This window comes from Callithrix jacchus, chromosome 7 (assembly GCF_049354715.1).
Source record: "Callithrix jacchus isolate 240 chromosome 7, calJac240_pri, whole genome shotgun sequence".
Taxonomy (NCBI): Eukaryota; Metazoa; Chordata; class Mammalia; order Primates; family Cebidae; genus Callithrix; species Callithrix jacchus.
The window spans coordinates 101,290,337-101,314,118 of record NC_133508.1 but is presented as its reverse complement, the minus strand read 5'-3'; the positions used below and the strand labels follow the sequence as shown (position 1 = coordinate 101,314,118).

The following is a 23,782-nucleotide window of genomic DNA, read 5'->3' as shown; positions in this document are numbered from 1 at the left end:
CAAAGAGCTGCCTCTATCATCTTTGCTGGGATTCTCTTGTCTGTGTCCTCACCCCAGTTAATGTTGTGCATTTCTGGATCCTATAGCTTCCTCCCAACCCACAGTAGCCTATGTATGCACAGCATTTGCCTCATTAAAAGATCTGTAGTTAAACCACTGCTCAAAGAAATCAGAGATGACACAAACAAATGAAAAAACATTCCATGCCCATGGATAGGAAGAATCAATATCATTAAAATGGCCATGCTGCCCAAATCAATTTACAGATTAAATATTACTCCTATTCAACTACCACTGATATTCTTCACAGAACTAGAGAAAACTATTTAAAAATTCGTATGGAACCAAAAAAGAGCCCAATAGCCAAGGCAAACCTAAGCAAAAAGAACAAAGCTTGGAGGCATCATGGTACCTGACTTCAAACTATACTACAGGACGACAGTAACCAAAAGAGTATGGTACCGGTGCAGAAACAGACACACAGACCAATGGAACAGAATAGATAACCCAGAAATAAGATTGCACATCTACAACTACCTGTCCTTTGACAAACCTGACAAAAAGCAAGCAATGGAGAAGGATTCCCTATTAAAATAAATGGTTCTGGGATAACTGGCTAGCTTAATGCAGAAGATTGAAACTGGGCCCTTTCCTTATACCATGCAGAAAAATTAATTCAAGATGAATTAAAGACTCAATGTAAAACCCCAGTGGCCCATGCCTGTCATTCCAGCACTTTGGGAGGCTGAGGCAGGTGAATCACTTGAGGCCAGGAGTTTGAGACCAGCTTGGGAAACATGGTGAAACCTCATCTCTACAAAAAAAGACAAAAATTAGCCAGGCGTGATGGCAGACACCTGTAGTCCCAGGTACTTGGGAGGGTGAAGCATGAAAATTGCTTAAACCCAGGAGGTAGAGGTTGCAGTGAGCCGAGATTGCTCCACTGTACTGTAGCCTGGGTGACAAACCAAGACTCCATCTCAAAAAACAAAGCAAAATCCAAAATTATAAAAATCCTGGAAGACAATATAAGTGATACCATGCAGGACATAGGCACAGGCAAAGATTTCATGATGAAGACACCAAAAGCAATCACGACAAGAGCAAAATTTGACAAATGAGATCTAATTAAATTAAGGAGTTTCTGAATAGCAAAAGAAACTAACAACAGAGTAACAGAAAATCTACAGAATGGGAGAAAAATTTTGCAAACTATGCATCCGACAAAGATCTAATATCCAGCATATATATGGAACTTAAATAAATTTATAAGAAGAAAATAACCCTATAAAAAGGTAGGTAAAGGACACAAACAGACACTTTTCAAAAGAAGACATACATGTGGCCAACAAAAATATGAAAAAAGCTCAATATCATTAATTATTTGAGAAATACAAATCAAAACCACAATGAGATCCCTTCTCACACCAGCCAGAATGGCCATTATTAAAAGGTCAAAAAACAACAGATGCTAGTGAGGTTACAGAGAAAAAGGAATGCTTATACACTGTTTATAGGAGTATAAATTAGTTCAGCCACTGTGGAAGACAATGTGGCAAGTCCTCAAAGACCTAAAGACACAAATACCATTTCATCCCGCAATTTAAATCCTGAGCATATACCCAAAGGAATATAAATCATTCTATTATAAGGACACATGCACATGTATGTTCACTGCAGGACTATTCACAATAGCAAAGACGTGGAATCAACCTAAATGCCCATCAGTGAAAGACTAGATAAAGAAAATGTGGTACATATACTCCATAGAATACTATGTGGACATAAAAAAGAATGAGATCACGTCTTTGGAGGGACATGGATGGAGCTGGAGAATATTATCCTTAGCAAAGTAACACAGGAACAGAAAACCAAGTACCACATGCTCGAATAGTTAAGTGAGAGCTAAATGTTCTCACAGACACACAGAGGGGAACAACACACCCTGGGGCCTTTCAGAGGGTGGAGCTTGTGAGGAAGGAGAGGATCAGCAAATATAGCTAGTGAGTACTAGGCTTAATACCTGGGTGATGAAATAATCTGTACCACAAACACCCATGACACAAGTTTACCGATGTAACAAACCTGCACTTGTACCCCTTAACTAAAAATAGAAGTTTAAAAAAGACCTGTACTCATCAGTTTAACAACAATAACAGTAATTTCTAGCTCTTAAGTACCTGTGAGGTACCAGACACACTATCTCGAAGTGTAAAATATATCCCTTTTAAGTACTGTTCTTATCCTTGGTTTATAGATGAGAAAATTAAAGATTCACAGAAGTTAGTTATTTGCTTAAGATCTTGTGGCCAGTTGACAGTGGAGCCAAGATTTGTAATCATATCTCTTTGCCTCTACGCTCTGACTCTTTGAAGTGTATCAGACTACCCTCCTGAAATAAACTAAGAGAAAAGCATGGCTGGAAAGGTAAGTTAGGCCCAGAGAGTATGGACTTTTGGGTGGCAGGATTTTGGTGGCAAGAATTTTATAACTTGACATTGGTCCCTCCACGTTGAGAAATCATTATACTCAAGGGGGAGCTAGAGCAATGCCAGAGGATGAAGTCAGCACCAGAGAATGAGAGGGAAAAGAGGACCGATGGATGTCAGAGAATGCTCCCATTAAGGTAATTAAAAGAACTAGTGAGGAAGTATGGGAAGGACATAGGAGGAAAGCCAAGGGAAAAAAATATTTCAAGATAGTGGTTAAGAATATCAAAGGCTCCAGAGAAATTAAAAGGGATGTAGACTTGGCAAAGGTCACTGGATTAAATAACATCACTGGTGATTCCCAAGAGGCCCATGTTAATAGAATGGTGAGCTCAGAAGTGTTGTGAGACAACGGCTTTAAGCAGTGAGTGGAAAAGTTATTGAGGATATTTTAGCATGAAGTGTGGTGACATTTGGTAAGAACAGAGAATTAGAAAGGGAAGCCAGACTACAGCAGGGCTTTTAGATGGAAGGGTGTTGCTGGCAAAAGGGACAGGCCGAGAGAATGTAATCCCATTTCAGTATATTCAGCAAGTACTTTGGCTGGAAAGAAAAACGGAGAGATGAATTGTCTGGAAGTGAAAAAGCAGAGAAGCTGGCAAGAGATGAGGGTAAATTGAGAAGTAAAATAGAGCCATCAGCATTGGAGAGCTGGGCCAGTGCTGCTTTCCCTTGCAATGCTCCTTACATCAGCCAGGAGCTGCAGGAGTTTGACCCATGGGGGCCATCCAGGTTTTGGCTGCATCTCCCACTCCTGGACTGCCTTGACTCTTCCTCACCCCCATTCTCAGACTCCTCCATCTTTTTTTCTTTTTTTGAGATAGGGTCTCACTCTGTCATCTAGGCTAGAGTGCAGTGACATGAGCTCAGCTCACTGCAGCCTCAACTTTCCAGGCACAAGTAATCCTATCACCTCAGCCTCCTGGGTAGCTCAGAGTACAGGGGCGCACCATCATGCCTGGCTAATTGTGTGAGGGTATGTGTGTTTGTTTGTAGAAATGGGGCTCAAGCCATCTGTCCATCTTGGCCTCCCCAAATGCTAGGGTTATAGGTGTGAGCCACCGCACCCCACCAGACTCCTCTATCTTTTAACCTCTCTGTCTGACTAATCTCCAGGTAGGTGAGGAGCTAGGAGGCCTGGCTGAATGGGGCCCATCCTATCCTTAAAGGGCAGACTCTGCCCCCTCCCTGCTCCCACAGTAACACATGCCACAGCTTCTTTCCCTTACCCAAGCAATTTACAGAATGCTGTTTGCCAAAGTCATACCTGGCAGGGGAATGTAGGGGCAAAGGAAGGAGAAGCAAAGGAAAAGAAACAGAGAGAAATTTAGAGTTTCCAGGATCCTCTGAGAAGGTTCAATTTCTGCAGTACTAAAAGAAAAAAAGAAAACCTCATTCAGATTGCAAAATTGGTAATGCAGTACAGAAAATCCTGCTTAGTTCAGGCATCACTACGGTACTCATCAGAGGATTGAAGGGCTTCAAATCTCTGGCTAAACAAAATAACAGGAAAATAAACAATCTTCTACTTTAACGCAGTCTACTTCCTATGAACAGCTGAGAAAATTGAACTGCAAAAGGCTAGATGGCTTCTTAGAGCCACAGAGCATTTGGCAGGGGAGCCAGACTGTCTCCATCTTCCTGACTGTTCAGCGTTCAGATGCCTCTCTGGTCCACTGGTTTCCTTTGCCCACAGATCAGAAAAAAACTCATGGCTCATCAAAGGCTTTTACTTCCAACTGCACCGTCCTACCTCTCTGGGGACCCAAGCCGGGCCTCATCAGCCAGTCTGTCGGCAGCTCCCTATTGTCCTTTCTCAAGGGTATCGGTTTCTAATCTCCCACAGGAACCTCTTACTCTCAATCCAAACACTCAGGAAAATTTTAGCGGCTCAGCAAGTGAAGAGAGATGGAAGCAGAGAGTTTAAACCCTGAAGGGCACATTCATTTGGATAAATAAGAACCTGGGAGTCTCTGACTTTTGAATTGGCCAAGGGGAAATAAGAAGGCGACTAGGGCAGACCGGTTTCTATCCTTCACTCCTTTTTCATTGTGCCTCCAAATATTCCTTTGATTTTGTTCTGGTGGAGTGTTTGTTTTCAGGACTTTTTTTCTTTCTTTCTTATGTGTGTCCTTTCCTTTTAGATTTTATAGGTACATGTAATATTTATGTGTCAGTGACCTTCCAAAGCAGTTTTAGAGATTTTCTGTTTACATTTAGGAATTTTCTTTAAGGTCTACAAAGTCCTTTGTGCTTTTTCCAGGAAAGGCACTCAGTAAGAACCAAAACAAACAACCGAATAACTCAAATTTGATCGGAGCCAAATCCCTTAGAAGGGTAAGACAAAAAAAAAGTTAGCATTTGCTTTTGTTATTTCCTTTTCCCTCCCCAATCCATTCAAATATTTAAGCCATTTCTACTTCCAGTCTGGTTCAGAAGTGTTTGTGAATGGTTTAAGCCTCAACTCTAAGCCTCATATTGGACAAATCTTGACACTGGGAGATTTAGCAAGGCACACCTCAGAAATGATCCAGAAACTATGAAAACACTGTTTACTTCCCCCAGTCTCTGGGAAAACTCATGCCAGTATATATTTTACATTTGTCTCTTTGACCCTGAAGGATGGGGAACTATTATTGCTGTAGCCAAATTGTATCTGTCCCTCACAGGGCTAGGGCTACAACATTCAGTGACTGCCATGCAGGCCCCTGACAGACGTGTCAGAAGCCGGGAGAATGCCTGTGGTTACTTTGCAGCACAATCTGACCAAATGGGATCACATTCAGTTGCTTGCCTAACCTTCCTGCCTCCTTCCCTACATGATCTGTTCTGTGAAAAAGTTACCATGGATTCTATAAGAGCAAGGGTTCGTTCTATTTAGAAAATGTGAAAAATCCTGCATTCACATTTTATTGCTTCTGTCTAATAAAGTAGCTTTTGGACCTTGGGCAAGTTACTTAGTCTGTTTGTGGCTCAATTACTCTGGTTGTACAATAGTAATAATAATACCTACCTTATATAATTGCTGTGTGATAATGGATGGAAAAGTTTCTGGTATTGTTCTTTACAGTTTATATTAATTGATATTCGCTTTTTTTTCCTATTTATGCCACAAAGCTCTCTGGGATCTCTGTTGGATATCATGTGACACAAAACAAACCTCCACTTAAAATGGAATTATATTGCAGATGAAGACTAACCCACAAAATTGATAATTTCTAAAAACAGAAATGATTCTTCCATGGTTCCTGCCCTGGCAATGAGGAGCACACCTTTCCTGGATGGTGGCTACTGCACCAAATTGCCATCTGCTGTAACCAAACTGAATGGGTCTTTCCCCCATCCAGAGTTCTGGTGTTTCTAAGACTTCTCAACACTTACCAACAGAAATGAAAGGGAAAGAGTCTCATGGAACAATCACTCTTGTACTAGAAGTGTGAAGCCACGAGATAGGTAAAAGTATCTGCCAGATCAACTAGCGGAATGTGCAACAATATTAACTTCCCCCCATTTGCTTTCCCTACTTTTTTAGTAACACTAAGTAGTAAGGATTAAATGTGATATTATATAAAATGCTGCAATGTATGTAAATCAGTTAGCTGGAAGCTGGGATGTCAAAAGAATAGAATCTCCACCTCTGCCCATCCTCCAGGCTACTGTGCGAACTCTATGGTCTTCAGGATCTGCAGGGGTTTCTTTATATGATAAAAATTCACACTCAGCAAGAGAACAGTGGTTTTGCTGAATATAGAATATAGAAACTGAATTTTTAGCATATAAGGAATTCTAAATCCTATTAATAAATATAACTTCATAATAACAAAAATCTTTTCAAGACTTTTTAAATAAAAAGATCTAAATAGTAAAGCAAAAAAAAACAAATAACAACGAAAAATCCAAAAAAAACACAATGAGGGCTCTGTGTCAGCCCAATTATGCTATTCCACATATTAGATAAGAGGATTAGTTAATTTGAGTGTGAAAACTGGTTTTTTTTCTCAAAGTTTATTAAAAGTAATGCATTTCCTCTTTATGAGGGTTAAAAGAATAATACACTTACTAATCCACAGGGAAGATAAATATTTGTTGAATGAATGTTCTTTTGGAGTTGGAATAATTAGAAAAAAATCCAGGCTTTTAGATACAAGAATCCTAAATTATTTAAATGAAGTCTTTTTGCTGAGAGGTCTGGGATTGCGGTGCTGGCCTTCCTGAAAGAATCTGTTGTATTTTAGTTTCAAGATGTAGTACAGGGGTTCCATTTAAGGTAAGGGCTAGTGACCCTAGGTTCCTTGCCAGGACCTCGAGCAACTCAAACGTTTAAAGGTGTAGACAAAAAGCACAAGAGAAGGGGTTGATTTAGCTCAAAGTGAGGAAGGCCAAGGTGGGTTATCATAAAATAGCATTCAAAGACTATTAGAAAGGCAACATTTCTCTCAAAATACACTTAAACCAAAGAAAAAGACATGAAAGTTAGGCCTAAAAAGGATTTTTAAAAATTGCGGTAAAAAACACAATAAAATGTACTATCTTAATCATTTTTCAGTATATAGTACAGTGGTTTTAACTATATGTAAATTATGCAATAAAAAGAATTTCTTGACAGTGAAGTTTGTGAACAATGATGGATCTTCTCTCTTGCAATTTGGATGGAAAAGTATGAAATTTCCTCTTTGAAATTTTAAACAATTGCTCACATTCTGAGTCCTGACAGGCTGGCCAGGATGATTTCTTAGGGATCACTTCTAGCCCAGCCACTCTATGTCAAGGCAGTGATACGGCTGGCCCAACACTGAAGCAGACATGCTGATGAAAGCGTCTTGGGAAAAGTTAGAAGTAGGTAGTTCATCTTTGCATTTGCTTAAAATGAACCTTAGCACTTATAAAACTCTAATTCCATATAATTTGATTTGTAAGCTTGGGAGGATTATAACATGTTGCTTTAACTTGAAGCCCATGGAACAAATGCAGCTCTGTACTGCTAGCATTACCTTGGGTTTATATGCATTCAGCATTGACATCTCTACATTTTGACCTCTGACGTGTTTTGGTTGCCTCTGGACCGGTGGTGACGATGACTTCTGGTTATTGCGACAGACACAAATGAAGAAGAAGAGTAAAGCAATGGCCAGGGGAATGGCAACACTCGGCACTAGTATGTACAGGATTTCCATTTTATTCTTCTCCTTGGAATCTTTTGAATCTGGGCACAGAAATGAAAAAGAACAAAAGTTATACTCTTTAAAGTAATATGTATAATATTACATTGCATAGTTTAAAATGAACCACCTCTTCTATTCTTCTGTACACACAAATCTACTGTGAGAAAAAAAGGAATCCATTGCTTATTACCATTTGTTTCCATCAAACCTTCAACATAATTTATTGAAGTTTAAAAGTTTAAAGTTCAAATGTTTAAAAACTGCAGAGAGGCATTATGAAGACTTTGTATGTGTGTGGGTCCCCCTCTGATGTTCCCTCTCTTTTGTGGCAGACCTGCATTTCTCTAACACCTTAAAAGTTAAACGCCATGTGAATGGACTGTATACATCCAACAGCCTTAATGTGGACAACAGGGCTCTCCTTCCATTGGCTGCCAGCCCAGATCAGCCCCTACAACATGGTGTTCCAGAAATCATGCCCCGGTCTTGGCTGGTTTGGACTTCTGAGGCCAATCCTGCATCTTCCAGAATCAACATCACTAAAGAATCCTGGTCCCAGTGTCCAAAAAGCCACTGGCCTGAGAATATGGGGGCCTGAAGTCTGGGTTAATTTGAACTTTGATCAGTTGTGTGACCCTGAACAAAACATTCATGTCTCTGGGCCTCCTTTTTCACCTCTGCAAAAGTGAAGTGGCTGTTTTGGATGGTGTCTTTCCAGCATGGCAGCACAATATAACCTGACACTTTATTCTGACACAGAATTCTTGGGGCTGGGCGCGGTGGCTCAAGCCTGTAATGCCAGCACTTTGGGAGGCTGAGACGGGTGGATCATGAGGTCAAGAGATTGAGACGATCCTGGTCAACATGGTGAAACCCCGTCTCTACTAAAAATACAAAAAATTACCTGGGCATGGTGGCACGTGCCTGTAATCCCAGCTACTCAGGAGGGTGAGGCAGGAGAATTTCCTGAACCCAGGAGGCGGAGGTTGCGGTGAGCCGAGATCACGCCATTGCACTCCAGCCTGGGTAACAAGAGTGAAACTCCGTCTCAAAAGAAAAAAAGAAAACCCCAGAATTCTTAAAGGGTTTCATATGAACCCAATAATTATGAGTGCTAACACTTTGAAGTATAATTTTGAAATCTTCTATATCCACTTTACCATTGCTTGGAAAAGAATACAATATGTGTAGGAGAACATGAGACATACTTTTCTTTTTATCAGTTTGATTCTGACCATTGAAACCAAATACTTAGGCATATATTGTCATTAATGAATTATTTGACCAGTAAAACAAACACAGAATTATGGGATAGTAATTAGAGGGGTTACAGAATGACATGCCTTGATAACCAAGATCAGCTATCTTTAAGAAAACCCAAAGTGTGAAAACTCAGATTGACACAAAATTCAGAGCTGATTATTTACTTTACAAAAGAATTAACCCCGCATCCATTCAACTGTCCTTCCACTCATTCTGTAAGTCAATAAACAAAAGCTACTGCATGCCAGGCACTATTGTACATACTGGGAATATAAAATTCAGTATGACATGTCCTCTGCCCTTAAGGAGCTCATCATCTGGTAAGGAAAATAGAAAGATAATGACATTTCCTTGTAAATGCGAAAATGGAAGTATAAAGAGAGTGATGAAAAGGCCCCCCAAATTTCTTTAATTGATGAGTTACCCTAGTACATGTAAATAAGAATAAACCATATGTAGCTTTTACTTGTACATACCTTGTTTGGAAACTGTTTGGCAGGTGAGATATGGCATGTTAGTTATTTGAAAGGAATACCAAAAGCTGGTGTTGGGACTATGCCCTGTGAGTGAGCCCTCAGAAGAGTCTGGAGAGGGGTTAAATCTGGTTGCAGAGTAGAATAAAAATAGTAACAATTTTAGGCCGGGTGCAGTGGCTCATGCCTGTAATCCCAGCACTTTGGGAGGCCGAGGCAAGCAGATTACCTGAGCCTAGGAGAATCTGAGACCAGCCTGGGCAACATGGCAAAACTATCTCCACAAAAAATTAAAAACTTAGCCAGGGATGGTGGTGCATGTCTGTAGTTCTGGCTACTTGAGAGGCTGAGGCAGAAGGATCATCTGAGCCCAGAAGGTTGAGGCTGCAGTGAGCTGTGACTGTGCCACTGCACTCCAGCCTGGGCGACAGAGTGTGGGGCCCTGTCTCAAAAAACAAAACCAAATCCAATTTTAATATTTATCAAATATTTTCTACTAGTGCAAAATCATGTTAGCTATTATTACTATGGACCAGGTGTTTTTCATAAACTCATTTTATGTCACAGCCAACTCTATAAGGTACATGACATCCTTATCCTCATTTTTATAGGTGAAGATGCTGGAAGATGGAGTGGTTAAGTAAGTTGCCCAAGGACATGGAGCTAGTAAGTCAAAGGCTGGGATCCCATCGTTGATCTTGCTTTTTGCCCACCATTCTAGCTGCTACACTTCACTGCCAATAATTGGAGAATTTTGTCCCTATTTTCTCAGAGTAGGGTTCCTCTTGTTTCATGGAGGTAGGAAGTATGAGACTGATCTGAAAGGAAGGGAGTAACACTGAAGCTTTGCTATACATGATGCTTTTGAAATCCCTGCTTTATATACTGTTACCAGTAAATATATAATCCAGGCATCACTGGAGGCCATTCTAGTCAGTATTAGGTGCATCAGTAATGACTGTGTCTACATGCCTGTGGATAGACAGGAATTCACCTGAGTAGAAGACTGTCTGCCACAGGGCATGCAGGCAGAAAACTCTGAATAAAGATAAATGCCTTTGTCATTATATAGGTGACCTTCAGTAGGCACTTGGCCACTCTGAGCAAACTCATCTGTGAAATGGGAATAATACCTACTTCACAGAATTGCCGTAAGCAATAAATCTATTCTAGTACCAGTTACCTACCACTCAAGGATTACCCTTTACCCTTAGATTAGAGGGGAATTCACAGATAAAAGTTTTAGGCTGGAAGTTTTGGGCTACATAATCTTAAGCAAGAAACAATCTCTCTGATCTCTCTTTCCTCATTTATTCAATGGAATAAGTAAGAGTGGTAGAGCAGAAATAATAGTACCTGCTCTACTGATCTTATTTGGTTTACGTGAGAATCAAATGAGATAATGTTCATGAAGGAAACTTGGATAATTGAAAATTACCATACAGTTGTTGGATGTTATGGTTGTTATTAACATTATAAACCATTTTCAAATTTCTCAGTACCCTAAGGGGGTAAAGTCTCTCTTGTTATTCTTGGATTTTCGGTGAAATCATTTTGAAGGTAATGATTACAAAAGCAATGAGGCTAATTTAGTACTAAAGTAACGCTAGTCATTTTTCCAGGCCAGATTTTTAGCAACAAGAGAAAGTAGGGTCTCACCTGTCTGGCAAACAAAGGAGTCTATTCTGTATTCATTCCCTATCAGATTATTCACGGAAGTCTTTGATTGTAAACGGGGGTCTGCCACAAATCCCCCTGTAGGTCTGCAGGAGAACAAACTTCAAGAAGCTAAATCCTTTAAACAGTCAAGCTTGGCTCCTTCTGATTACACTAAGGATATGCTAACAGGCAAAAGGGGCCCAGTGTCTTTTTGCCAAGTGAAATAATCAAGGAGAACAATATGTGATCATGTTGGAAGTGACAGAAACACATTTAGGCCCATTGTAGTCTTCCATACAAAGTGCTTCCTTCCCTACAGGACTCTGAATTTGGCCAGAAGGGGATTTAGTCTCTGCTGGCTCTGAAAACCTTATATAAAAATATTCTATAGAACAAGAAGCTTTCCAAACGAAAAATTAGAAAACTAATATCTGCCTAGCTCCTTTTTGATGTCCTAGCATTTGAATTTCTCATTTTAACCCGGCAGGCACTTTGGTGTTATCTTGATTTACACATAGAGAAATTGAGAAAGGAAAAATAACTTGTCAAAGCTACAAAGTAGCAGAATCTGGGTTGGAATGCAAGCCTGTCTACCTTCAGTGCTTCTAGTAAATTATATTACTGATCAAAATTACCCTAAAACATTGTATGTAATTGTTTTTCATCATTCTCCTTAAGAGTCCAAAGTTCTCTTTCAATGAAGACTAATATCTAATGGGGGATCATACTATTTTTAAGAAATCTCTTTGGAACAATGGACATTATTCTTACTAGTCATTTCAAAGGGTAATGGACACCTCCAATGCATTGCAGAGAAAATTGGCTGAAAATTAGAATGTTGAAGATTTTTAGTACTTTGGAATAACTGTTTAAAAGTTAAATGCACATATTAGTTACATCAAGTTAAATACTTTGGATTTTTGAAACCAACAACTTAGTCCAGATCACATGATTAATTTCCTTTCAAAAATCAACAATTTGGTATCACAGTTCACATCTGACATTCCAGTTTTATTTTTACAATGATATTTAATACTTTGATTAGTAATTAAATATAATGGAGAAAATACTCCTTTCTTATCCTGAAGCTTAAAGCAAAGTAATCATGATTCCTCATTAAAGAGGTACTTTTAATAAAGTGAAACAAGAAACGGCTCCGGTTTTAAATATGGCAAAGGGCGGAAGAAATCTTACAGAACTTTAGAATTCAAGGGAAATTAAACAAGTTTAAATTATAATCTTGACTGAAAAAGCTTTAAAAACCACAGAAAACAAACAAGAATCACTACCATTTATTATTTGAAAACTATAAAATAAGCAGGTTGGTAGCAGATAGGGTCCTGCACCAGTGATTTAGGCAAATGCCTGAAAGCCCAGAGAGAGAGGGGTAAGCAATTAGGCCTTCAGCCGGCAGGCTGGGCCCAGGCATTCACTCTCTTGACTTGATGATGGAAATACTAAGTAGATAATCTATTGCCTTACGTATTCTCAAATGAATTCTTAAAAAAAAAAAAAAGCCAAATAGGCCATAAATATTGATTGAAATTTTTCTCTGCAGAAAAGGTTTTAAGTACAATGAGTTCGGGGCAGTAACTCATTTGTGAGCATTTGGGAAAAATCTTAGTAACTAGAATCCACACAATTTCACTGCAAGTTCTATAAACTCTCAAGGCCTCAGTTTCCTCCTCTATAAAAGAATTGGGCTAATCTTTTTTAATAACTAAAAAATGTTTAATTATTTAAAAAACCATAAAATTCACCATCTTAACCATTTTCAATTTTACACTTCAGTAATGTTAAGTATATTCTTGTGCAACCAATCTCTAGAACTTTTTTATGCTGCAAAATAAAACTCTATACCCATTGAATAACTCCCTCCTTCTCCGCTTCCCCAGCCCTGACAACTACCATGGTACTTTCTGTTTCTATGATTTTGACTATTTAGGTACTGCATATAAGTGGGTCATGCAGTATCAATCTTGCTGTGACTGGTGTATTTGACTAAGCCTAATGTCCTCTAGGTTCACAGTGTTGTAACATGTGACAGGATTTCCTTCTTTTTAAGACTGAATACTATTCCATTGTATGCACATTTCATGTTTTCTTTATCCATTCATCCATTGATGGACATTGGGTTGCTTCCACCTTGTGGCTATCATGAATAATGCTGCAGTGAACATAGGTATGCAAATATTTTGAGACCCCAACTTCAATTTTTTTGGATTAAATTCTCAGAAGTGGGATTACTTGATCAGATGGTAATTCTGTTTTTAATTTTTTGGGGGACGTCTATACTGTTTTCCATAGCAGGTGCACCATTTTACATTCCTACGAACAGATCAAAACGGTTCCAATTTCTTCACACTTGCTATTTTTTTTTAAATAATGGCATTCTAATGGGTGTGAGGTGGTATCTCACTGGGGCTTTGATTCGCATTTCTCTTATTAGTAGTGATATTGAACATCTTTTCATATGTTTATTGGCCTTTTGTGTATCTTCTTTGAAGGAATGTCTATTCAAGTCCTTTGCCCACTTTTTAATTGAGCCAGTCTTTAAATGACAAAATTCAATAGGTTGTATAAAATTAAATCCCTTTCATTTGATGGGATTATTAGTGGTAGATTAAGCACATTTAAACTTTAGCAAAACATTTGATCAAATGACTTGAGTGACTCACGACATTCTTATGGACAAGATGAAGGGTTGAATAATAATATCATCAGATGGATTTGTAATTCATCATATGCCTTTATTTAATAGTGTTAATCAGTCAGTCAACATCAAATTGTAGAGGGCTATGCTTGAGGGATCCTGCCTGCTCAACATTATCACTGATGATATGTTTATCAAACTTGAAATGGCCAGAATCTAGGAAGGATACCTAATTGTTTAATTATGGAATACAATATTAGAAGATCATATACAACAGCCTAATACAATGAATCCAAACCAGTAGTTGAAATTTTAAAAATAAATATTATAAGTTGCTTTTAGGTTAAAGACCTTGTTTATAAAATCCACGATTAGACAAATCTACTAAATAAATGTGGATGTAACCAAGTCCGCAAAACAAACAAAAGGTTACGAATAAGTTTTACTGATGATGAAGCCAGCAACAGCATGATGCAATTGCTCAAACAAATTCATATATGGCACTTAAGCAACTTAACAGTCTTCACTGGCAACACTGGGTAATGATCAAGAACATCATGGTGCTCTTCTACCTGCTCTGGGTAAAAAGCACTGAAACGTGTCTTCTAAGAGCCACATTTTTAAGAAGGGTTCTGAGGGAGCAGGAAACACCTAGAGAAGAAGGATGGGGAAGGAAATGCAGGAGGATCCATGTGATCTTTAGGCCAAAGAGAAAATCTAATGAAGGATGTGATATATGTCTTTAAATATGAAGAAGAAATTATCCAGAAGTTAAAATTTGGATCTAGTCCATAGACTTGCTCTTTATCAGGTTTTTAAAAAAATTTGAGTCAGTGGTCAACATTTTTAAAACATCAGATTTTGTATACAAGTTTTGGTTTCTAACTTACAAAGGTAGAACTTTGGAGCAGTGGGAATCATTCCATAATCACTTTGGAGTGGAAGGATGTCACTCTGGAGATGTCTGGCAATGTTCAAAAGAGGCTGGATGATTTTTATGGTTGCTCCCAAGGTTATTTAGGTCCTTACTAAACTTTTTTTTTTTTTTTTTGAGATGGAGTCTTGCTCTGTTGCCCAGGCTGGAGTGCAGTGGCATGATCCCGGCTGTCTGCAACCTCCACCTCCCAGGTTCAAGCAATTTTCCTGCCTCAGTCTCCTGAGTAGCTGGGATTACAGGTGCCTGCCATCAGTAATTTTTTTTTTGTATTTTTAGTAAAGATGGGGTTTCACCATGTTGGTCAGGCTGATTTCAAACTCCTGACCTCAAATGATCTGCCCCCCTAGGTCTCCAAAAGTGCTTTGATTACAGGTGTGAGCCACTGCACCTGGCTCTTACTGAACTTTTGACTCTTATGAAGTGATTTTAAGTCAGTGATGACATTTCCCCTGAGTGTCCTCAGCCTACCAGATCCAGTCTCAGTCCTTTCTGACCAGCTCCTTGCTGAGGTTGACCTCTACTGATAGTATCAATGGATACCCTTGACCTGTGGCTTCCAGTTAGGTTGAGCCTATGGGAGTCATTGGCAGGAGATGAAAGGCAGGGGAAGAGTATGGTTGAAATCCTTGTTCCTCTGGCTTCCTCCTTGCTAGGTTGCTGAGGGTTGACTGTATCCTTCTACCAAAGGCCACAGCATGTGCTGGACAGCCCTCTCTCCAGCCTCAGTTATATTCACAAGGTAAGGTAACTGATCTGGGATGGTAATACCTCCCACCCGTGTTAGTGCCAGGCCTCCCACCTTTCCTCATTGGTTTCCCCTGGTTCTGCCAATACCTTCCTAAATAACCACATTATAAAATTCTCCCTAGAATATTGGCTTGTGCCATGTGTTTCCTTTCAGAAGCTTAACCGAAAAACACTTTGTTACAAAAGCCAGTGGCAACAATCATTGTGGTGTTACATCAAATTTCTGTCACCAAAGTGTTAAGATACCAACAAGTACTTCTTACTGGCATGGTGGTGAGCCCAAAGAGTTCAGAGCTTTCAAAAGCTTATTGGTAGAGCAGCTTACACACTGGGTAAATGACTCAATATATACTAGGAACAATAAAAAAACAAACCTTTGAGAGAAAATTATTTTGTGGTTAAAAATTTTTATGGAATATGACTTAGCTATAAGTATTGGGCCACTATTGTTGTTTACTTTGTTGAAAATATATAGAGACTGGAAATGAAAGCACATCTTGAAAATCTCTGTAGTATAAAAATAATTCTTCTCGAAAGCTTCAAACTATATAAAATAGCGCTGTATTTCTTTCTCCTTTACCCCTCTCCACCATCCAATTCACTGTAACATTTAATTTTTATTTTGAAGAAATGGCTGAAAGACAAATTGCCTCACAACAGGTCTTCTATGAAATATGGGAGAAGGCTGCTGACAGAGTGAGTTAAAAATGGCAGTGTTCACAATCTGGAAAACATCTGCCTTGCCCCAAATTGTAAACCACCACATAGCAGAATATGGTTTGTGACAAAGCAGAGCCCAGGGTGGGTATTTGTAAGGTTATGGGACAAGTTAAGGCTATTCAGGCACAAAACTGGGCAATGTGCCCTTTGGCAAAGTGTTGCAAGCCAATGACTTAAAAGGAAATAAAAAAGCAATAGGCCAGGTATGAAAACTCCAAATGGAGCCAAATGGTTCACCACTTTTCTTATCTTGGGTACTCTCGGTGAAGCTGGTTTAGGAGTAAAAGCAATTCTGCTGCTTGGAAGTTCTATTTGGTAGAGGGAGAAGCCTTTACTTAGAGGAGAAACAGACATGCTGGCATGGCCAGGGGAAGAAATATGGCCTCAGGACTTGATCAAGGGTAAAATAAAGGGCCTTGATATAAAATAAAGTTTACATATAAAACCAATACAATCGGGATTCTGCCTCCCCATGCAAATCAAGAAAGAAACAAATAGAGGAGCTAAATGAGAGAGAGAGAGAGAGAGAGAGAGAACCTCAGTCTTGTGGTATTAACAAAATACAGCCAAAGTAAAATGGATAGATTGTCGTGAAAGGAGCTCTCAGAGGTATTAACAGTTTCCACAGCTGCGCCCCCAGAACTGCACTGAAAAGCAATGATAAAGGGTTACAGTGAAATGGTGAACCGAGGCAGTGTGCCTAGGTGCCAGTTAGAAAGAACTCAGGCAAAATACTTATTTTTCAATTTCGTTTACACCCAACCCAAGATATTTGACTTGGAAGGTGGCCATAACAAAAGGTGAAAGCACAGTGAACGAAGCTTTGCAGGCAGAGAAGATGGCTAACTTTGAGGACTGGAGGAGACGTGGGGCTTCCAGAAAGAGAGGAGATAGAAGGAGATGTGAGATCTGGGTGGAGCTGCTGGCAAGCTAGTCTATATCAGGGCTGTGTCTCAGAGGAGCACAGTAGGGTCTCTCAGAGTAGATGTCTTTGGGGCTCCATTCCTATGTCCCTCAAGTTGCAAATAAGAAAATCAATGGGCAGTACCCCAAAGACCCAGAGAGATCATAATGATCAAAAGGAGAGGGAAAATAATAAAGGAATGTTTGTTCTTCTGAATAATCTAGACTCTATTGTTTAAGCAGTTATGGTATGGTAGATGGAGGAGTAGATCTGAAGTTCTTTGGAACTGGTTTGAATCTTAACACTACTTGTTTTTCCTTTAGGAAAATGGAGATGATACCTTTATCTTGTGTCGACTGTGACAATTAAACCAATTAATTCAACACATTTTATTGAGCACCATCTAAGTCCTAGATGCTGGCACAAATATCTTAGCACAGTATTCAACAAGCAGCAGTCATTATTAAAATGACACGCACATAAGAGCAGACATAAAATTGGGAATGATATGATAATATTTACTGTGATTCATTTTTCTTTCCATTTGATTCCTTCATTGGATTGTAGGCTACACAATTTAGCTTGTTCACAGGGTCTGAGAAACAGTAGAAGCTCAACATATTTTGGTTTCTGTGAGTGAATGAATAATTAGTAATTCTAATTGTTAGATGCCTGGGACATGAAAGAAAAGACATGAAGGATGAGAAGCCAGATCTTGCCCAAACTATCTTTTGTCTTTTTTTTTTTCACTTTCTCTAAGCTCTGTCTGGGCATACGCATACAATCCTAGCCAAGCCGATTCCCAGAATTTACAACAGCCATATTTGGTTGTACTTAATTTTACATTCTGCTCTGGAGTGAAAGTTCACAGATAAAATAATCTTCAGCAGACTGTTCTCAAGTGCCTTTATTATAGAAAGGACAACAAACGTTCACATTTTCTATTTAATTAGGCCTATGCTTCTTTTAGCTTTACTTAGTTGAAACTAAAACAAAAGTTATCAGTAGGAAAATGAGAAACCCCATGGAGATTCTGAAATCTCCTTAACTTTGACTTAGCTAAAGAATGCAGGAATTTTCCTATGAGACTCTGTCTCATTCGGGATGGAAGAGAAAAAGCCTCATTCAAATCTGCCCCACTAGCTTACAAATCACTGTAAAATGAAGTTATTCTCAAGTTTTATCCATTTCCACACACACAAACACATACACAACAACATACATGCATAAACCACAGTTTAAAAGGCTGGCTACAGATGTGAGTCCTGGGTCTACTTCTTATTAACCATGTGACCTCAGACACATGTTACTTAACCTCTCCAAGTCTCAGCTTTCTTTCTTGGGTATAATAAAACCCTACTCCTAAGGGATAGAACTATTTAAACATGAGATAATGCCTAAAAGTATCAGCACAGTTTCAGCTCATTGTAGGCATACAATAAATAGTAATTACTATTGTATATTATAGTTATTCTATAGTTTACAATTGTACAGTGTAGAATAGTGTTCCTCAACCCCAACACTCGACGTTTTGGGCTGGCCGATTCATTGTGTGGGCTGTTCTGAGCATTGTAGGGTGTTTAGCAACGTTCTTGACCTCTACCCAACAGATGTGGGAAGCATCCCCTAGCCCCAGAGATTTTGTGATAACTAAAATCTCTCCAGAAATTTCCAAATATTCCCTGGAAGACAAAATTGCCCCTGGTTTAGAATCACTGGTGTAGAACAAAGAGCACTGGCCCCAAAGATAGGAGACCTGGTTTCCATGAATTCATTTGTGATCTTAGGTAAGTCTTCTCACTTCTCTGGGCCTTGATTTTCTCATATGGTAAAAACAGGGCTGGATATTCCTACTTGATCTTTCATGGTTTTGTGAGGATAAAATGAGAAAAAGAAATCAAATGCTCCAAAGGAGTTATAAAAGTAGAATTCCATGACGATCACTTTGTTAGAGGTGGGCTGCTGAGGGTGCCTGGGAGAAGCCATGCACGCCCCTGAGCACAACTGATACTGACCTGTTGTTCTCTTCTCAGGAATCCCATCTGGGAGCTACTGGCCTTCCAGAAGCTTACTGATCATACATAAAGGCTTCCCTGTTCCTTTAATGGATGTATTTGTGGCTTGGCTTGAAGAATTCAAGAGGAATTGCTTTGTTTCAAAATAAAATGAAAATGTTCTTTTTTTAGAAAAAAATTCTAAGTGGTGAAACTGCCTTATCATCTCTACATTTAACTTTCATCTAAATTCATCTCTCATGTGACTAGAATTTACCAGTCCTCAGAATTTTAATTCTGTGTCCTCTGCAGAATATTCAGGAAAGAAATATTCTAAGGGTTTTCAACATAGCTATACTGATTAATACTATGATAGTAACACAATGAGTAACACTATGATAGTTTCTTCATCATCAGGGGAAGGTTTTTGATGTCATATCCTATAATGAAATCAGCATAGTGGAATCCAGAGGTTGAACCTATCATCGTCCTTGTATTTATTTCAGAAAAAAACCTTTAAATGAGAGATAGCAGAGTGTCTGGTAAAAGAGTATGAGCTTTGAGTTTTGTCAGAGCTCTAGACATGGATGGCTGTGTATTTTAGACAAGTTCTGTAGCCCCTTTGAACCTCAGTGAAATATGTTAATCACACCTCACCCATAGCATGGTTATGGGTAATATGAATATGTAAAGCACCAAGTGCCTTGCAGGCACATAATAGGTATCCTATAAATGTAAGTGATCTCCCTCTTTCTACTCAGTCTGAAAGACCTTTCCAAGGTTTCTTTCATCCCTCAGAGCATGTGTTTGATCTGGATGCTTCAGGAAGGCCATTGAAATGAAAATGAGTGCTTTTTAAGTATAATTTGTAGTCTTTGCCTAAACTAATCACAATAGGGCTTGAGTCCTTGAATCAGAGTATCAATATATCTTCCAGCTTCTGGGCAAAACACTTCCCTACTTCTGATGGGCATTAGCTGGAAATTAAGGGTCAGAAGTTACCCAAAGAACAATAGTGTTTACCTAGGGTGGAGTGAATAATGCCTTCCTTCCTTCCCTCCCTCCCTCCCTTCCTTCCCTCCCTCCCTCCCACCTTTCTTCCCTCCCTCCTTCCTCTCTCCCTCCTTCCCTCCCTCCCTTCTTCCTTCCTGCCTTCCTTCCTTTCTTCCCTCCTTTGTTCCTTTGTTTTCTAGTGGAGTGAATAATTCTCCCCTCCCTCCCTTCTTTCCTTTCTTTTTTCTTGAGACTGAGTCTCACTCTATTGCCCAGGCTGGAGTGCAGTGGTGCAATCTCCATTCAAGGCAACCTCTGCCTCCCAAGTTCAAGTGATTCTCATGCCTGGGCCTCCCTCATAGCTTGGATTATAGGCTCATGCCACTGTGCCTGGCTAATTTTTGTATTTTTAGTAGAGATGGGGTTTCACCATGTTGGCCAGGCTGGTTTCAAACTCCTGTCCTCCAGTGATCTGCCTGCCTCAGCTTCCTGAAGTGCTGGGAGATTACAGGCATGAGCCACCGAGCCTGACCCATTTCTTTCTTAAACAATTCATTTAAAACTGGGCATGGTGGTGCATGCCTGTAGTCCCAGCTACACAGGAAGCTGAGGCAGAAAGATTGATTGGGCCCAGGAGTTAGGAGCCAGCCTGGGCAACATAGCAGGATCCCATCTCAAAGAACAAAGAAACAAAACAAACCAATTCATTTGGTTTCCTTTGTATATCAACCGATAACCTGAGGTAGCACAGCAGAGTAACAAGGTGAGCTTGGAGTCAGACAGAACTGCCATTTTACTAGCTGGGGGACCATGGGGCTTTCTGAGCCTCAGCTTCTCTATCAACAAAAATAGGGGGAATAATACCTGTCATACTATGAGAATGAGGATAAAGAAAGCATGAAAACCCTAGCACTGTGCCTGGTGCATGGAAAGTGCTTAGTAAGTACTGCTTCTATCCTGGACTCTCTTGTAGACTCTCGTATCTTACCTGGTTTAGGAGGAGGAATGTGGCAGCTAAGTAAATCTATGTCTATGTTCTTATTACTGATAAATATAACATGGAAAAATGTCATAAATGAAGTGTAAACCATTTACAAATACAGAATAATTTTCCTTGAAATGATCAACAATGGCTCTGAAAGAGGCTACTCTGTAATACATATGGAGGCATTTTAAAGTCCAGCGACACAAAGGCGGTATATTAAAGCCCAGCAACACAAAGAGGGTGTGGTGATCTTTCTTAAATTTAGTGCGTTCAACTATCTGAAAAACCATTGTGCAAGTAAAGACACTGTAACAACAAGTAACAGGTAGGAACAAAGTTATAGAATACGAGTTTCTCAAATTTTCATCATTAGGGCTCTTTTTAATATTTTAAATACTTACAGATTTCCTTAGCAGTTTTTTAGCCCTTCCTCTTCTTGTTCCATAACATTTGTGCTAATTTCTATTGTATCATACATACTGCCTTGTAACTGACATACCTCAAAAGCATGAATCACATTTTACTCCTCTTATAACTTCCGCACTCCATAGTGGGCTCTCAAGCAGTATTTGCTGAGCTGAGAGCAAGCATTTTTTTTATATATGATGACTGTGTGACAATTTGAATAGATTTATCTTTGTATATCGGCTATATAATAATATATAATATGTACTGAACATTTACTATGTTCAGACATCACAGGGTTTTTCAGTTAGCAATGAATTTATTCTCACAATAAATCCTAAGTGTGTATCGTTATTGTCTCATTTTACTGATAAGTAAAATGAGATTAGGAGGGGCTAAGAGCACACAGCTGCTTCATTGAAGACCCAGGATTCAAACCCAGGTACTTAAACGTGAGAACCCATGTCTTTACCAATTACAATAAACTGCTTTTACTACAAACTATATATTGTTTACCTGTTATTGTTGCCATTAAGCAGATACATTTTGTTTTCTCTAAAGAGAGTATGCTTAGTGAAAAGAGCCAACAGATTTGGGAATCAGGCTGATGTGAGGTAAAACCTTGATTCAGTCACTGATAGCTGAGTGTCAGAAAACCGCTTGTTACCGAGTATCAGTTTTCCTATCCCTAAAATGGGGATGATAGAAGCTGGATATGAAGATTGAATGAGGTGACAGAGGCAAGGTGTCTCGCATAGGATCTGGCACATATTAGCCACTCACATCAATATTACATTAGGAACTGAGGCTACTGCCCTTGACCAGAGTCTAAAGCCAGCTTTAGTTGTTTTGCACTGATATTTCCTTCTCTCTTGTTAAGTAGATAAGCCCCTCTTTCCTTCAGGTCTCATGGTCTTACATGCCGTCTGTATCCTGACATTTCCTTCATATCCATCTTACCCCAAACCCAGACTTGAACTTCAGTCTTTACCTCCTCAGTGTCTCTTTTTGGATTTCTAAAGGCATCTCAAACTCAGCATGAAGAAAAACTGACTCCAGCTCCCACTAACCTTACTCCTCCTGTAACTGTCTCCATCTCAGCAAAAGGCAATTCCATGGAGAAGCTCTGGAGTCATTCTTGATTCCTTCCATCTTTTATATGCCACATCGGATCCATCAGTGACTCCTCTTGTCTCCAATTTCAACGTTTTCCCAAAACCTGCCCCCATATCCTCTGTCTCCACGCCTCCTCCTGTCAAGGCCCACTTTTTCTCTCCCCTGTGTTCCTGCAGTAGCTTCCCAACTGATCTCCTGCTTTTGCTCTTGCATCCTTCACACAGGCTAGTCTCAACCCAGCAGCCCAGGGGAGCCTTCAAACACATAAGTCAGGTTATGTCCCCCTTCTGCTCAAAATACTCTCATGCTTTCAGGGTCAAAGCTTAGGTCCTACAATAGCCTACAGAGCCTTACATGACTGGGTCCTGTTACTTTCCCCACCCAGCCTTCTCTCCCTCTTGCTTGTTCCGCCTCAGTGGCTCCTTGCTTCTCTGTGGATATGCTATGCCTACTCCCTCCTTAGGGTCCCTCGCATCTCCCCATGCCCAGATGAGTAAGCACTTGGCACACAGTAGGTACTCAACACATATTCTGAATAAATGGCTTGAATAATCATCTAGTTAAACACTGAGCTCACTGACCATTGCTCTTATTTGCCCACCCTACTACCCTGTTGCTTTTGCTGTGACTTTCCCAGCAGTGACATCCTGACTCTCCCACTATGTCTGGGAAACTCGGCATTATCTATGCTATCTCTGAGAACTAGGATCAGGAAGATGAATCAGTGCCAAAATAGTTCCAAACTCCAGGCTTCATCAACATTTTCTTTTTCTTTCTTTCTTTTTTTTTTTGGTAGAGATGGAGTCTTGCTATGTTGCCTGGGCTGGTCTTGAACCCCTGGGCTCAAGTGATCATCCTGCCTTGGCCTCCCAAAGTGTTGGGATTACAGGCATGAGCCACCATGCTTGGCTCATTTTCATAATTTTCTCTAAACATTTTCTAGAAAAAGGAACAAACTGACTCAGGAATTCCATTTTCTTTCTAGACACCTATACACTTCTGCAGTATTAACAGATGTAGCAAAGGACCCAGTTTACCCACAGGTTACCCTGGATGACCAAGTAACGGTTGTAGATGCATTCTGCCTTGTGGTTATTCTTAAGGCATACAGAAACAATTTTTCTTTCTGCTTCCAATATTTCTTCTTTTTTTTTTTTTGGCTAAAAAGGTCCATTTGGACACAGACTATTCTGGGTAACATCTTTTTCTATAAAAATCAATGTGATATACTGTCTCAACTGTGTCTCTGGAAGGCTGGGTCCCTCTTAAATCCACTAGTGCA

The 23,782-nt window shown here is 39.6% G+C and overlaps 1 protein-coding gene across 5 annotated transcripts in view; it reads right to left on the bottom strand.

Annotated features, from left to right (window-relative positions):
• ROR1 (receptor tyrosine kinase like orphan receptor 1) overlaps positions 1-23,782 on the bottom strand; it is a 400,362-nt gene that overhangs the window by 15,115 nt on the left and 361,465 nt on the right. For all 5 annotated transcript variants that reach the window (XM_017974813.5, XM_078332125.1, XM_035251729.3 and 2 more), the window contains one exon: positions 7,481-7,692. In XM_017974813.5, the coding sequence (XP_017830302.3) occupies positions 7,481-7,692 (212 nt within the window). The remainder of the gene's footprint in view (positions 1-7,480; positions 7,693-23,782) is intronic.